The sequence below is a fragment of the Erpetoichthys calabaricus genome, chromosome 14 (assembly GCF_900747795.2).
Source record: "Erpetoichthys calabaricus chromosome 14, fErpCal1.3, whole genome shotgun sequence".
Lineage (NCBI taxonomy): Eukaryota > Metazoa > Chordata > Cladistia > Polypteriformes > Polypteridae > Erpetoichthys > Erpetoichthys calabaricus.
The window spans coordinates 63,785,742-63,803,161 of NC_041407.2; the positions used below are offsets into that span (position 1 = coordinate 63,785,742).

The 17,420-nt window shown below is 36.5% G+C and overlaps 2 protein-coding genes across 4 annotated transcripts in view; both read left to right on the forward strand.

The window, feature by feature from the left end:
- The window catches only part of LOC127525858 (uncharacterized), a 485,542-nt gene that overhangs the window by 414,220 nt on the left and 53,902 nt on the right, over positions 1-17,420 (forward strand). The gene's annotated exons all lie outside the window — the stretch shown is intronic.
- The window catches only part of LOC114664543 (histone deacetylase 1), a 681,169-nt gene that overhangs the window by 48,697 nt on the left and 615,052 nt on the right, over positions 1-17,420 (forward strand). The window contains exons 8-14 of one of the 3 annotated variants that reach the window (XR_007933430.1): positions 3,951-4,059; positions 4,192-4,332; positions 6,222-6,330; positions 6,513-6,643; positions 12,860-13,006; positions 13,218-13,266; positions 13,767-13,879. Coding sequence is in view for 1 of the 3 variants with exons in the window: in XM_028818704.2 (XP_028674537.1) it covers positions 3,951-4,059; positions 4,192-4,332; positions 6,222-6,330; positions 6,513-6,643; positions 12,860-13,006; positions 13,218-13,266; positions 13,767-13,794 (714 nt within the window). In the remaining 2 variants the exon portion in view is untranslated. Of the gene's footprint in view, positions 1-3,950; positions 4,060-4,191; positions 4,333-6,221; positions 6,331-6,512; positions 6,644-12,859; positions 13,007-13,217; positions 13,267-13,766; positions 15,077-17,420 lie in introns of those variants that run through there. The other 2 variants (XR_007933431.1, XM_028818704.2) reach the window with 2 other exon arrangements.

Sequence of the window (17,420 nt, forward strand, 5' to 3'; positions counted from 1 at the left end):
GCATATAATCAGTGTCATACGTAGGTTTACAAAGAGACAAATAGTGGCACCTCTCTGTATGTTTTTTGATATCTTTTCACAAATAAATTTTGTTAATTTTTATTTCAGTAAAAAACACATTCTTTGGGATTCCCCCTCCATTGTGCAAGTGAGATGTGAAGGATGCATGAGACTTTAAACACAGACAGAAGAGCAGAGTTACATTCTAAAACATGCAGCCTTTCCCTGCCAATTTGGGACTCAAATCAGTGAATGAAATTAGTCATTCCAAAATTATTTGTTTTATTTTCTTCTAAACTTTGTTTTTATACAGTACTGTGCAAAAGTTTTAAGCAGGTGTGAAAAAATGTTGTAAACAAAGAATGCTTTCAAAAATGGAAGTGTTAATCATTTATTTTCATCAATCAACAAAATGCAGTGAATGAACAAAAGAGAAATCTAAATCAAATCAATATTTGGTGTGACCACCCTTTGCCTTCAAAACAGCATCAATTCTTCTAGGTACACTTGCACACACTTTTTGAAGGAACTCGGCTGGTAGGTTGTTCCAAACATCTTGGAGAACTAACCACAAATCTTCTGTGGATGTAGGCTTCCTCACATCCTTCTGTCTCTTCATGTAATCCCAGACACACTCGATGATGTTGAGATCAGGGCTCTGTGGGGGCCATTCCATCACTTCCAGGACTTCTTGTTCTTCTTTACGCTGAAGATAGTTCTTAATGACTTTGGCTTTATGTTTGGGGTCGTTGTCCTGCTGCAGAATAAATTTGGGGCCAATCATGCACCTCCCTGATGGGTATTGCATGATGGATAAGTATTTGGCTGTATTTCTCAGCATTGAGAACACCATTAATCCTGACCAAATCTCCAATTCCATTTGCAGAAATGCAGCCCCAAACGTTCAAGGAACCTCCACCATGCTTCACTGTTGCCTGCAGACACTCATTATTGTACGGCTGTCCGACCCTTCGACAAACAAACTGCCTTCTGCTACAGCCAAATATTTCAAATTTTGACTCATCAGTCCAGAGCACCTGCTGCCATTTTTCTGCACCCCAGTTCCTATGTTTTTGTGCATACTTCAGTCGCTTGGCCTTGTTTCCACGTCAGAGGTATGGCTTTTTGGCTGCAACTCTTCCATGAAGACCATTTCTGGCCAGACTTCTTCGGACAGTAGATGGGTGTACCTGGGTCCCACTGGTTTCTGCCAGTTCTGAGCTGATGGCACTGCTGGACATCTTCCGATTTCGAAGGGTAATAAGCTTCATGTGTCTTTCATCTGCTGTACTGTTTCCTTGGCCAACCACTGCGTCTACGATCCTCAGCGTTGCCCGTTCCTTTGTGCTTCTTCAAAAGAGCTTGAACAGCACATCTTGAAACCCCAGTCTGCTTTGAAATCTTTGTCTGGGAGAGACCTTGCTGATGCAGTATAACTACCTTGTGTATTGTTGCTGTGCTCAATCTTGCCATGACATGAAACTGTCTTCCACAACCTCACCTTGGTAGCAGAGTTTGGCTGTTCCTCGGCCAGTTTTAAGCCTCCTACACAGCTGTGTCTGTTTCAGTTAATGACTGTGTTTCAACCTACATGTGATATTGATGATCATTAGCACCTGTTTGGTATAATTGGTTGATCATACACCTGACTAATCCTACAAAATCCCTGATTTTGTACAAGTGTACCTATAAGAATTGATGCTGGTTTGAAGGCAAAAGGTAGTAACACCAAATATTGATTTGGTTTAGATTTTTCTTTTGTTCGCTCACATTGCATTTTGTAAATTGATAACAATAAACAATCATTATTTATATTTCTGAAAGCATTCTTTGTTTACAGCATTTTTTCACACCTGCCTAAAACTTTTGCACAGTACTGTATATGTGCAGACATTGCAAGCAGAGGTGAAAAGGGGTAGAGACTTAATCTAATGAAAAATGTCCTTGGCATTGTTCAAAGTGTATAGAATTTTTGCAGAACTCATTTAGGGGCACTTCACTTTACTGAAGATGCATAACAAGTGAGTCTAATGGCAAGTCAACAGATGGTACTATAGAGACCTGTTCACTGATGTATGTACATCCTGGCATATATCTGACCCCAAAGTCATCCAAATCTGATTTCAACATCTAAGAGATAGAAATAGATTACACCCTCAGCCTCTGTCATGGATGCCATGCAGATTAATTAGTGATTTTTGGGATTTGTGATCATTTGAATGCAAGACAAAAAAGAATGGTTGTATGTACAGTACTTAGTTCTAAATTATCATGTTGTTAATCACATGAAGCAAGCAGATGGAAATCAAGAAAATATTATTATAATTTGTTCAAATGTAAATTCAGTACTGACTTGTTAGTATATTTTAGAAATGTATAATTGAAAAACCTTTTTTCACCATATAAATTATTGGCAAATTTGGGATTTTCATTAGTTTGACTCGGGATTTGTATTTGTAAATAAAACATTTATTTTCACAGTGCTGCCCAAACAAATTTATAAATGGGGTTGTACAGTATACCGGTACTGGAAAAGTACCCAAAAAAAAACTAAATTTAAAATGGCGTGGTACCAGCATTTCCACATTTACAGTAACGGAAGTAAATGTGTACTTTCCTCTCAATCCCACCTTTGCATTAAGAAAAAAGTTGAGAACCAGTGCTGTGTTACATTAACTTTCTACAAGATAAAGTTCAAATGTAGTATTAAATCTTCAAAAAGAAACCAAAAAAAAATTTCATAAGAAAAAAAGGAGTACCAGTGCCCACCCTTTCTATATTTCCATTTATAAAATAACTTAACAAACTGAAAATAAACACAAATAATGACTGAGAATATAAGAGTTGACTTTTCTTTTTGAAGTGCAGTTTTCATCACTTAAAAGCATGAATCCAGAACACTTTTGGGCAGATCAAGCTGAGTTTATTTTGAGACCCTGGTCCTGATTTTTTTTTCCTCTTCACTTGATTACTGACTCATTTTAGAGCAATGTCACAAAGCACATATGGAGAACAGTCAAGATTACATGTGACATGTTCTCTGTTTGTTCTTAATGGGAAAATGTTTCAGTATTCCTGAATCAAAATGGACCCAGAGCCTGTTATGGCTTAATAACTTATTTGATCTTTGCACCTACTTGATTTTGCTTCTACTTGACTTTGCAAATCATTTTATTTCTCATACTCCATGGCACTGTTTGAAGAAGTCAGAACTGTTATATTGCTCTTGTGTGCAGCCCCAAAAATTATTTGTATAGTCGTGTGTTCTGGTCTTATGATGCAGGATGTTGTTGTCTGTCCTCTAAATTCCTGTTCATACTCTGTGTAAGTGAATCCACACTTTCATTTGTCCATGTATGAATTATGTTTCATTCAGGATGGGCCTAGAATGTTTTATTGTTTATTTATATTTGAAGTGCAGTATATTTTCCAGTTTCAACAAATTATTACACAGACATATAAGTTAACAAATCTATTTGTCAACAATAACGTGCATCTGTATCTACCTTAGAAAGAAAAAAATGAACAAAGGTTTGAATATTGTGACACCTGGAAAATCACTTAATCCAACTGTGCTATATAGTTGTACATAAATACATAAATGAAACAGGTAAACAGTGTTACTGCATCAGTAAAACCAGTTAAAAACAAAAATCATTTTTACTGTTTTCAATTATGCTTTTTGGTAAGAGGAAAACAACTGAAATTACATAGTCCTCACTCCTCTTTACTAGTACTGTTAAATTTTAGTGGTTAAAATAAACAATTGCTGTTTTTGAATGGAGCCTTTACATTTTTTTTTTTTTTTTTTTAGAATAAAGTATTGCTATTATGTGTCATTTTTTTATGATCAACAGAAAGAATTGCTTCAATTTACTACCACTTTTTTATTGAATGAAATATATGAGTATAATAAAGCACATGTGTTTATTTGCATTTTTTTATTAAAGATTATGGCAAAAGTGATGGAAATGTATCAACCAAGTGCAGTTGTTCTTCAGTGTGGTGCTGATTCTTTATCAGGAGACCGTCTTGGTTGCTTCAACTTAACTATTAAAGGTAATAATATTTATTTTCACTATGTGATCAAATAAATGTAAATAAGCAGGGTTTTAATTGTTGCAAAATGTTTGTTGCAGTAAGTTTCTTGGTTGTGTCCTTTTTAGTTAAAGTTAAACTTTTATTTCCTAGGTCATGCTAAATGTGTAGAATACATGAAGAGCTTTAATCTGCCTTTGCTTATGCTTGGAGGAGGTGGCTACACCATTCGAAATGTAGCACGTTGTTGGACATTTGAAACTGCAGTAGCCTTGGATTCTGATATTCCTAATGGTGAGTTTCCCATTATTTGAGTCATTGAGTAAAAAAAAACATGATTACCATTTTACTCTACCAGATTTGTCAAAACTGCTTACAAATGCAGTCACGATTCTTTTGTGCCATAATATGTATTGTTTTAAGTTTATTTTTTTTAGTACAGAATAATGTACTTACTAGTGTATCTTAAGTTTTGTAAGATATATATAAAGTGCAGTGTCTAGTTGTTTATGCCATATTTCACCTGTATCATTTTTGTAATTTTCCTAAACACTTGGACTTTCAAAATAAAACCAAAATAATATTCCAGTGTTTCAGCTAAAACATGTACCTTTATCTCTCTCAAATGCTTCTGTGATGGCGCTATACAAAATGCAAAGCAATTTTTAAGCAAACAAATTCTACCATAGCTAGAACCCAACTCTTCTATAATATTCAAACAATAATAAGAAATAAATTTGTCCTTTGTTTTAGGTCACCCACCCAAAGCATGTTTTTTGGTTCAAATGACTTTCCTTATGTAGAGAATGCAGCTCAATTTCTTACACAGCTTGCTGATTTTTGTTGGGATTATTTCTGTAGTACTGCATACAAATTAGACACAAAACCAAAAAAAGTATAATCTAACATTTTACCAAGGCTACCTTTTAAAGTGATGCAACACTTGAATGCTAATATGTCTAAGCATCATTCTACCTTGTCCACATTCTATATAAGGAAGTGTTGAGGTCTAAAACAGGACTTGTTCACTAGCATTCTATAAATAATGTAAACTAATAAAGCTCAAAATTTGACGTGTTAATATACTTGTTAAAATATAAAAAAAGTGTTTTCTTTTGAGGAAATTTGGCATAGGGGGCAATGAAAAAATAAAAATGTTAGCCTTTTGCAAAAATTAATCTTTGCTTACAAACTACAGTAGCTTTAAGTATGAAATTAAAAAGGAAAATATTTCACCTTGGACAGTATTGACCTCTGAATTAGACTTTCTTCCATGAGTGACATCCAGGGTCTGGTACAGAGATACTCACAAGATCCCAGTTCAAATTTTTCTTTTGATAGTTTGTGCCTGTCCTTGAGGTTGTCCACCAGAGAAGAAAATTCATTGTATTTTAGCTTCACCAACTCAGGGGCTATAAATCTTGAAAGGATGCCAACTATTAATAATAATGATAATAACTTTGCAATTAATTTGTTCAGTTTGTAAAGTAAAAGTCACCACCCTTTGGTATGCGTTTGGTATAACTTGTTTGATGAAAGTAGAAAGGTCATGTGTTGTACCTTTGAATAGACCAATGAAAGTGAAGATGCTAGCTTTCTTTGGATAATCATGATGGTATTTTTATTTGAACTGTGAAAGACACAAATTTGTTTTTCAAGAGAGATGTTAATAATTTGAACAACAGAAAATACTTAAGTGAAGACTGAAAATCTGAGTTTGCTTTAAAATAATCTAAACATAGCTCTTTCCTTAAGTTGTTTTTTTATTGGAAATCTCTGCTGTCAGAGTTCTAAGTTTCTGCTTACCCAGAAATGATAGTTTGTAGCTCTAGAAGAGGCACAAAAAAGTGAAGACACATGCTGTGCCGTCAAAAAATTGCATAGTTAAATAGCAAGTGGTCCCTTTTTTTTTTTTTTTGTCTAGATTCCTGTTCTTAAAGCAGTCATGTTTTATTGCTTTCATTTTTAGTTTAGTTTTTTTTTTTTTTTTCCTCATTTTTGCATTTGCTTTCCTTTATAATTTTTATTTATTTGCACAACTTGTCTGGCTTGCATAAATACAATAGTGTGCAGTTTCTAAGTTATGCTTCAGACCCTTACTAAATCATGCCTAAGATGTATACATGTTAATTGTACATATTTAGTTATTACATGTTATTTATTTATTTATTTAATTATTTTAGAATTGCCATACAATGACTACTTTGAGTATTTTGGACCAGACTTTAAACTTCACATCAGTCCATCAAATATGACCAATCAAAATACTAATGATTACTTGGAAAAGATAAAGTAAGTACCATTACATTTTCCTATACTACCTTGTAATACTTCATAAAAAGTGTTAAAAATTAATCATATGGCCTAGTCCCTTATACTTCTTAGAACGCTAAGGTAAACTTTAAAAAGAAAATATGCACTGCTAGTGTCATTTTTAATTGGAAGTCGGTCTGTTTTCATGTGCAACTTTCCAGACAGCGTTTGTATGAGAACTTGCGCATGCTTCCTCATGCCCCTGGTGTACAGATGCAGGGCATCCCAGAGCATGCAGTGCAGGAAGACAGTGGAGATGAGGAAGAGGAGGATCCAGATAAACGCATCTCAAGTATGTTTTCTGTTTTATTATTACTGAATTACTACTTATGCTGTGTCTTTATTTAAGAAGTGATCTATAAGTCAGTTGCTAGCATCAGTTTTTTGAGGGAGCAGATGAAAGAACATTACAAATTTGATGCAAGAAAAAGAGATTAACATAAATAAAGCTCGGTGTGTTGATACTAGAAATTTGTCAAACTGCTTTCTGAAAAAATTTTAAGTTTAGCTATATTAGTCTGTGTGTGTTGTCCTGTGAACAGAAAACTGAAATGGTGCTGATGACAAATTACTTTTTTCGCCTAGTTTGTTTCAAGTCCAACACATGGTGATACCTGTCTACATTTTATCTTTTCAAACAATAAAGATACAGTATCAGTAACTTGTTTTTATTGTTACTCTATTAAGCAACGTGATCAATACATGGTAAAATCTGAGATTATCTTTGAAAACACAAAAATTCGAAATGACCTGGACAATCTTCAGAACTAGGCGAACTCTTGGAAAGTGCAGTTTAATGTAGAAAAGTGTGAAGTGCTACATGTAGGTAAAAGGAATATCAATTACAAATACAAGATGGGAGACACTGGTATTCTTTCGGCTTAAGGGTGAATCATGTACTTGGACATCAGTGAAAATTAAGGGGAAGTACATTTAAAACTGAAGCCAGGAAGCACTTCTTTACACAAAGAGTTGTGGAACCTGGAAAAAAACACAAAGACATGGAGTTGAAGTAGAAACCTTGACAACCATTAAGAAAAATCTGGATGAGATATTGGGACTGTTTAGCTATTAGCTAAACAAATGTGCTTATTGTAATAATAATAATAATAATAATAAATTATATAGCGCCTTTCCCATGCTCAAGGCACTTCACAGAGTTTAAGATAGAAGGCCAGGGTATACAGTGTATAGCATTGTACAAACCAGATAAATAAAGAAGATTAAGACAGTAAATTCAGAGAAAAAGCATAACAGACAACATAATTGATGGTCTAGCACACACACACACACACATGTCACATGAGCAACTTGACATAGAGGTAAACTGAAAGAAGGATAATAAAGTCAAGTAGAGCTAAAAGCCTTCCTGAACAGATGAGTTTTGAGTTGTTTTTTAAAAGAATTCATGGAGTCAGCTGATCTAATTAATTTCGGTAGGTTATTCCAGAGTCTGGGCGCTATACAGCAGAAGGCCCTGTCACCCATGGAGTGTAGATTAGTGTGGGGCACAACAAGATTGCCAGAATCAGAGGACCTTAGTGGGCGGACAGGCACATAGTGATGGAGAAGGTCACTGATGTAGTTTGGTGCAAGGTCATTTAAGGCTTTGTAGGTTATTAGTAGGATTTTACATTCGATTCTGTAAGACACAGGGAGCCAGTGAAGACGGAGTAGGATGGGTGTGATGTGCTCGCTGCTGCTGGTTCGAGTAAGGACTCTTGCAGCCAAGTTTTGAATAAGCTGGAGCTGTGATCGAAGATTGGAAGGGGCACCTGCCAGTAGGCAATTACAATAATCGATGCAGGATGTGTTAAAAGCATGGACAAGTTTCTCAGCATTAGAAAAGGAGAGTAGGAAGGAGCGAACACGGGATATGTTACGGAGGTGAAAGTAAGAAAGTTTGTTAATGTGGTTTATGTGGGCGGAATAAGAAAGGGAGGAATCAAAAATGACACCAAGATTCTTTGCAGTAGAGGCAGGTCTGATGAGATCACCACCAAGATGCACTGGGATAAGAGCTCATTTTATTAAGTTGCACTTTAGTCCCAATTTGCAGGAGGTCAGTTTTGTTGCAATTTAATTTTAGAGAGTTCTGTTCCATCCAGGTATTAATTTCACTGAGGCAGGTTGTAAGCCAAGAAATCTCTGATGAAGTTCCACTTTTAACATTGAAATAAAGTTGAGTATCGTCTGCATAAAAATAATAACCCAGTCCAAAGCTACGAATAATATGGCCAAGGGGAAGCATATCCATATTACTAACCGAGAATGCTAAACCGGATGGACGCAGGGACATCCGGCCATGGGCTGTAGCCGCAAAAAGACGTACTGCGCAGGCGCCCCGAGAAATGAGGCGCCGCGAGAGGCGGACAAGACCACAGAAAAAAGGAGTGAGCACAGAAAAAAGGAGTCAAACGCAGGCGACGCACACAGCGCCGCACGAGCAAAACCCCCCCCCCCCCACACACACACACACACAAGCAACGGACGGGACACACACAAAGAGGACGATTCAACAAGCCCCTGGCACACAAAAAAAAGAGCCCGCAAACCCCCCCCCCACACACACACACACACACACACACAAGCAACGGACGGGACACACACAAAGAGGAGGATTTAATCCCATTGCACACGAAACAGGACGCACACAAAGAGGAGGATTCAACAAGCCACAAGCACACAAAAAAAAAAGAAGCCGCAAGCACCACACAAAGCCCATTGGACACGAAACGGGACAGACTACGGACATAGCACACGAAACGTACACAAAAACGACGATTCAGACCCACGACCACAGTAACATAAATAACAAATGACACACACAGCCCCATTTCTAAATGAACCGTCCGTATTAAACATACGTCATCTCAACACGTTCACAATATGCAGCATAGGTAGATCTCATTACAATGAGGCACTATTAACCGTTCAACAGCAGAAAAGGCTCCATATTAACAGTGAGTGCGATCCTCCTTATTACTTATCCATATTTCTCACGCTCAAGAACAAACAAGTCATGAATTCACGATCACAGGTACAAAACGATACCGCTCGGATAACGGGACCAAACACAATTCACACTATGCAGCATAGGTGGATCTCATTACAATAAGGCACTATTAACCGTTCAACCGCAGAAAAGGCTCCATATTAACAGTGAGTGCAATACTCCTTATTACTTATCCATATTTCTAGAAGAAAAAATGTCTCGACTCCAAAAACGCAAAGCTCAACTAAAGCTTCTAACTAACGATGTACCTAAAAGTAAAAACTTTATGAACTGCATTAGATCCTACAATAGTTCATTTGCTTTTGCATCTACCGGAGTAAATATCAGGCCACCAAAAGGCAATGGCCCATACTGCTTTCGCATATGTGCACAAATACTGCATCGCATTGGAACAGTGCACCCTGAAACAAATCAACAACGCAAATATGCACAAATCTACATCCTAGATCCACATGACGCAATCTATCAATCAAAGTGCTGCATCGCAACAGGCACGGATTCAAAACGAAACACCTCCCGTATCAGACATACGTTAACGGCAAGGAAGGCTACAACGGGCTTCTCACACAGCACAGGCAAATCGATTACAGCTCCAAAACAACACGTCCCAAATACTACACATGCAACAACGCGCCTCTCAAACGGCACAAGCAAAACATACACCAGGAAAATTCATTCGGATTAATGAATGTCATTTGCAATCATTGTCATTCAGTTCACTTCCCTGAAGAAACAACTGGCAATACAAGTAATACATTTACACGTTGTTGTCAAAAGGGTCAAATTAGACTGCCTCCTTTACATTCATATCCTGAATATCTACAGAAGCTTCTAACTAACGATGTACCTGAAAGTGAAATCTTTATCAACTGCATTAGATCCTACAAATCGGTATCCACTATGAACATTAACGGTGGCACTGCACGTGACATCCGTCTTGCAAAAATGTTAATTATTGATGAATGTACAATGGCATCCAGTCACTTACTCAACACCATTCATAAACTTCTACAAACGTTTATGAATAATAATATTCGCTTTGGAGGAAAGGTACTTTTATTAGGAGGAGATTTTAGACAGTGCTTAGCTATTCTTCCAGATGCCATGCGCTCAGCTATTGTTCAGTGCACCTTAAAATACGCAGACAATTGGCATTGCTTTCAAAAGATACAGTTAGTAAAAAAGATACGATGTCCAGAACCAGATCATAACAATTGCTTATTACAACTGGGAGATGGTACACTCACCAATACAGATGGACTTCACCCACATATTATTACAATTCCTCAAGCCTTTATCTGCGACGACTTAGTTACAGAGATATTTGGAACAGCAATCTCATTACACCAAATGCCCCTTTTAACACAACGCACTATATTATGTCCAAAAAATATTAATGTGGAAAACATAAATACCCAAGTCATTCCATTACTTCCTGGAGAGACACAACTCTTTCTAAGCTCTGACAAACTTGACTCTGATCACAACAATAACCATCTTCATTGACATTACAAGTTCTGACCTGGAATTACCTTTTACACTTAAACGGCGTGTACAAAGAAATTTTCCAATAAACCTTTACACTGTGCCACACACTTTATTGTTTGCTTTCTATTTGCATCATCTACACCTTCACACTATTCTATATCTCATTCATACATCACGCTCTTTGTCATTCCCAACACCAGGGGTTGGCGAGCAGGGGGCGGAGCCCCCTAGTAAATACAGAAGAGAAGAGGGCTGCAGACAGAGCCCTGGGGAACTCCTTGTGTGACTGGCGCTGAGCTGGATCTGCTGTTGCCAAGACTAACAAACTCTTGCCTATCAGTCAGATAGGACTTGAACCATTGCAGGGCAGTGCCAGAGATACCCAGCATGTACTCCATTCTGGATAGTAGAATGTCATGTCTTGACAGTGTCAAATGCTGCACTGAGGTCTAATAGAATTAATATGCTGGTTTGTCCAGAGTCTGCTGCCATAAGCAAATCATTAGTTACCCGTAGCAGAGCAGTTTCACAGCTGTGCTGCGCCCTGAAACCAGACCTAAAGGGTTCTGTCAAATTATTAGAAGTTAAGTAGTTGGTGAGCTGGGAGGCTACAACATGCTCAGGAACTTTTGACAGAAAAGGTAAGTGGGAAATAGGCCAAAAATTGTTAAGATTGTCAGCATCAAGACCAGACTGTTTTAACATTGGGGTTACAGAAGCGATTTTAAAAGTGAGCGGCACAGAGCCAGTGTCAAGGGATGAGTTTATTATTGTTGTAACAGTCGGGATTATGGCATGAAAGCAGGATTTAAGTAGTGTACAGTACTCAAGTAGTCTGTCTCATCTTACAAAGCAGGTTATTAACAAACGCAGATGTGACTGGTGAGAACTTAGAGAAGGAGTGGGAAAACAGGAAGAGATATAAACAGATGATGTATTTATGTTAGTTGAATTATTTATATCTTTAATTTTGTTATGTAAAAAGTGGAGGAATTCCTCACAGACTTCAGTAGAATAGGCAGTTGGGCCAGATGCGGGTTCAATTAGTTTATTAACTACAGAGAACAAAACCCTTGGGTTATCATGGCCACTTTCTATTATTCTGCCATAATGGGTGTTCTTGGCAGAAGTTAGTGCTTCTCTGTAGGCTGTTTGGTGGTCAGAGAAAGCCTGGATATGAACAGTGAGGCCAGTCTTACGCGACATTGTCTCAAGGCGTCGGCCAGCTGCTTTCATAGATCGCAATTCTGAATTATACCAAGGAGCTGAACGCTTAAAGGAAACCTCCTTATGTTTTAAAGGAGCTGTTTTCTCAGAAAAAAAATGGTTTTACAAATTTCAGCAATCAGATGACACAAAGTTATTGATCTATCCATTTTTGCAACAGTTTTGTCAAGAATCAATATATAATCACATATTAAAGTAAACTTCACATCTTTTGGATGTGGGAAGAAAGATCTATGCAGACTTGGGCAGAATGAAAAACTACACAAAGTCTCCTGGTTTAAAAGTGAACCAAGTCTCCTGGAGCTTTAAGGCAGCTGCCCTAACCACTCTATCGTATTAGCTCCATGCTAGCTATTCTTTAACAAGTATGTGTTACATTTAATTATAAAGTTAATCAAAATTTTATATTTCTTATGCAGATCCCAGTACCATCATTTTGTAGGAGCAAACTTGAATTGTTGTAAATGTGAATATATGGTCTTTGGTATAATTTCGCAAGACCAGCATGATAGACTCAGACTGTAACTCACCTACAGAAAGCTTTTCCTCAACCTCTTTGTCAAAAAGGTGGAGCCTGTCTGACAGGTGTGTTTTTGTCTGAATACAAAGCATATACGTTTACTGTAAAGAAAGACTGAACACCCATAGTTTGTTTTACTAAATCCTGTGTTTTTAGATGCTGCTAAGAGTGACAGAATTGTTCCATGTGAACACATCTTATCAATTTCTAACTTAAAGATATAGCTGTATTTAAAATTTGTGTTTTTAATTTTGCAGTTCGGGCCATTGATAAAAGAATAGCTTGTGATGAAGAGTTCTCAGACTCTGAGGATGAAGGTGAAGGTGGGCGTAGAAACAGTGTTAATTATAAAAAATTAAAACGAGTCAAGACAGAAGAAGAAAAAGATGGGGAGGAGAAGAAAGGTATGTTTGATGTTAGATTATAAGAGGCTTAGGTTTATCTATATTTACCTATTGTTGTTAATAAAGTAATAAGTCATTCCTGTGATTTTTAATAGAGGTCATAAAAGCAGTTGTCTTTCATTATTGAACTTCTTAAAAATCATTAAAATTAATAAGTATATTGCTGTTTATAATAAGCATTGCCCTAAATCGTATTTTGTTGATTCTCAAGATGTTAAAGAAGAGGAAAAAGCAAAAGATGAAAAAACAGAAACTAAAGGGTGAGTGTGAATAATATTTTAATACATACCTTATTAAATTTTTAAATGTATCATCTGGATCATGCATCATCTGGATGTGTCATCAGTGCAGCAGTATAAAGATGTATTGTTTTGTGCCATCAGCTTTTTTTTTTTTTTCCTACAGTATTTTATCTAATGGTCAATGGAATTGGCTGTGAAAATTTCATGTCTCAGTTTGTTCCAGATAAGCATTTGAAACCTATGCTATTTTGTTATTAAATTTTTAGCATCACCATTTCCTAATTTAACTCATGACCTTTCCTTGGTTGTACTCGTCATTATTGTATTGGATATTTGAAAATGAACAGCCACCACTTCATTGATTAAAAATAATCCTACAATAATAATGTATGAAAAAGGATCCATGGGTTATATATACTGTTTTGGAATGTTTGGTATACATTGTACCTGTCTCTCTTCTCTTTCTTTGCAAGTGAATTTTGTGTTATCTGAATTTTTTTTTTTTATATACTCAACAGAGCAAAAGAGGAGACGAAATCTGCATAAGGAATCTGCCAGACCAGGATCTCCTCTCAGTTGCATGATTTATACATTTAATTTGAAGATCCATTTTAGAACCAGACTTTACTGTATGTTTTCCAGTGCTGAATGGACTATGTAAATTATTTCTGAATACATATTTTGAAATTTGCGTTCTAACTGGACTACAAACAGATGTTTAGAGTGCAGATGTGAATCAATGTATGTGTTTTTATATACCAGTGTTTTTGGAGTTTCCATTTGGATTGTCTCCTTTTATATTATGTATTACATTTATTGTTTAAATTATCCTTTATGGACACTTACTACAGACCTGGGATGTACAACTTTTAGAAAACTCTTTAATTATCTGATATAATAACCCCTTCCCATTTTAGTCTCTGTTCAGAGCCTCAAATGTAATTTAATTTGTGATTGTCTCAGAAGGATATGTGACTTTTCGTTTTACCAAGCTTGAAAACTTGTACTTTTTTTCTAAACACTCTCTTAAATATTGACCTTTCCTCCTACTTCTCAGAGGTTTTCTACATAAATCTTGCACCATAAAATGACTTTGCAATGGTGATTTGCATTTTGTATAACTTGTATAATAATAGCACCTAAAGTCTTTCTTTTCTAGGCAAGGCTGCTTTTATTTTTAAAGCATTCTAAAATGGTGAATGTGAAGATCTGAGCGGTATTATCAAGTAACAGTCAAGATTTGATATGTTTAGTCAAAGGAAAAACTATTCTATACTTTAAACATATACTGTTGTCTATATATACAGTGTGTATTATGTGTATATATGTATATACAGACACACACATTAAACATATAAATGACAAAATACTTTAGTTAAGGTTTCAGCAATTGGAAAATGAAAGTGTGCTGTGTATTTTTTGCTTTATGTTTGCTCATTTTTGCAACAAAAATAAAATTAGAAAACAAGCCACTGCTATTTTTACTTTAACACAGTAAGTTTGCAAACTTGTGTATTGTCTAACCAGAGGCTTGTGGTGCTGTTAAATTCCCTGCCCTCTGAGCCACTGCAGAGACTTAACTAACAGCTGTTGTTTGTGGCACAGAACCCTAACGTAGAAGAATACCCCATATGCTCTTCTGTACTGTATATCTGAATCTTTGCCAGGTGTTGAAGCTGACCTAACAATGTATGTCCTCCAGTAGCAACAATCTGTGATCAATGTGGTTTTTGTCTGGAATACATGTCTTAATTATTTTTAATGCTGTATTTTTTTTTTTTCCTTTTTTGAAATGTTTGTAATAAAAGGGTACATTTCTACTAGCAAATGTCATTTCTTTCTGTTAACCTTTCATCCACATTCTTGGGAAAAAAACCAAATAAGAAAAAAAAAAAATTATGTGCCCTTCACAAATATAAATGTATTTGAAATATACAAAGTTACGAAAGTTTCCCCTCAGTCTAATTTTTGCATTACAGTGATCCCTCGCTATATCGCGCTTCGCCTTTCGCGGCTTCACTCTATCGCGGATTTTATATGTAAGCATATTTAAATATATATCGCGGATTTTTTGCTGGTTCGCGGATTTCTGAGGACAATGGGTCTTTTAATTTCTGGTACATGCTTCCTCAGTTGGTCTGCCCAGTTGATTTCATACAAGGGACGCTATTGGCAGATGGCTGAGAAGCTACCCAACTTACTTTTCTTTCTCTCTCTCTTGCGCTGACTATCTGTGATCCTGACATAGGGGGTGTGAGCAGGGGGGCTGTTCGCACACCTAGACGATAGGGACGCTCGTCTAAAAATGCTGAAAGATTATCTTCACGTTGCTACCATCTGTGTGCAGCTTTTAAGTATGCTGCATGGTGCTTCGCATACTTAAAAGCTCAAAGGGCACGTATTGATTTTTGACTTTGTTTTTCTCTCTCTCTCTGCTCCTGACGGAGGGGGTGTGAGCTGCCGCCTTCAACAGCTTTGTACCGGCGGTGCTTCACATACTTAAGCCAAACAGCGCTATTGATTTGTTTGCTTTCCTCTCTGTTTCCTTTGAAGGGAAGATATGTTTGCATTCTTTTAATTGTGAGACAGAACTGTCATCTCTGTCTTGTCATGGAGCACAGTTTAAACTTTTGAAAAAGAGACAAATGTTTGTTTGCAGTGTTTGAATAACGTTCCTGTCTCTCTACAACCTCCTGTGTTTCTGCGCAAATCTGTGACCCAAGCATGACAATATAAAAATAACCATATAAACATATGCTTTCTACTTTGCGGATTTTCTTATTTCGCGGGTGGCTCTGGAACGCAACCCCCGTGATGGAGGAGGGATTACTGTACACCTTTTTTGTAATAGTACATTAGTTAGATGATGTGTTGTAATAGTATATACTATAGTGACAAAAGAGTGGAGGAGAAATAATGGTACTTGTAATTAAATCCTTGGATGTGTGAAAAAAATTGACAACCTTGAGATCTCAACCCAGTCAAACTCCCTTTGTCTACTACTACCAAAGCAAAGTTTATCAGTACATTATCAATATCATGAGGCCTTGTGTATGAAACTTGTTTACATTTGGAAATGTGCATAAGCTATTTCTTACACCAAGACGTGATTTATAAAACACAAACTTAGCATGGAAATTGGCATAAAATTACAGAACGTATCAACCATTCCCATGTTTTATGCAGAATCTTTTGGTGTTTGCATTTTAGCAACTACAGGCAGCTGGATAACAGTGAACAGAAAATCTCATTTTATTATGAATATCGGTGATGTGTCAGTCACATTCTGATGTCTGTCCAGCCATCTATCCATTTGTTTTTCTAAACCTAGTTGTTAAAACCTATAGTGGAACAGGGATCTTGTGATTTTTGTGTGATGGTCTCTGTAATGTAGACTACTTTGGCACAGAGCACCAAGAGGATATCTAAATCAGCCTTTAAGTTAGTCAACATCATGAAAAGGAATGCAAATACCATTAACGATATTTAAATGTTAGAAAATTTGTGTTTAAGTTTATTCATCTACCTATTTTACATTCTGAAAAATAAACACTTCCTTATTTTTGCAAATTAGAAAGTGTACACATAGTGTAGCATCTGGATGTAACTACATTAACTAATTTGAGAGTTGGACCGTGTTCTTTAACTCATTTACTTCATCAAAGAGACAGTTAACACATTTTTATTTTTTAAACATTTTGTGTGATGTGTGACACAGTTTTTCAGACTGCCATGTTGCCGTTTGTGAAATACTGTTTGAATTGCTAATACCAACTACTGACGATCTATTTGCCAACAGAGTCTTTCAGGTATATAAAAAAGGAAATACTGAATACATACAACATATTAAAATTGAAATAACTTCTCTCAAGCTAAATCTGAAGCAGTGAACTAGCTTGTATTTGAAGAGTTTTTCTCTACAAATTGCTTTAGGCAGGACAAAGGATACTATGTGTTCATCCATCATTCCTCTAAACACTCCTTTTTAGGGCAGAGGGCAGCAGGAGCCTATCCTAGCAAGCAACAGATTCAGGTAGGAACAACCCCTGGCCAGGGTGCCAGCCCATCACAGGGTGAATACACACACACACCAGGGGACAACTTAGCCTTGCCAGTTCACCTAATCAATCTTTGAACTGTGGGAAGAAACAGGAGCAAACCCATCCAGACCC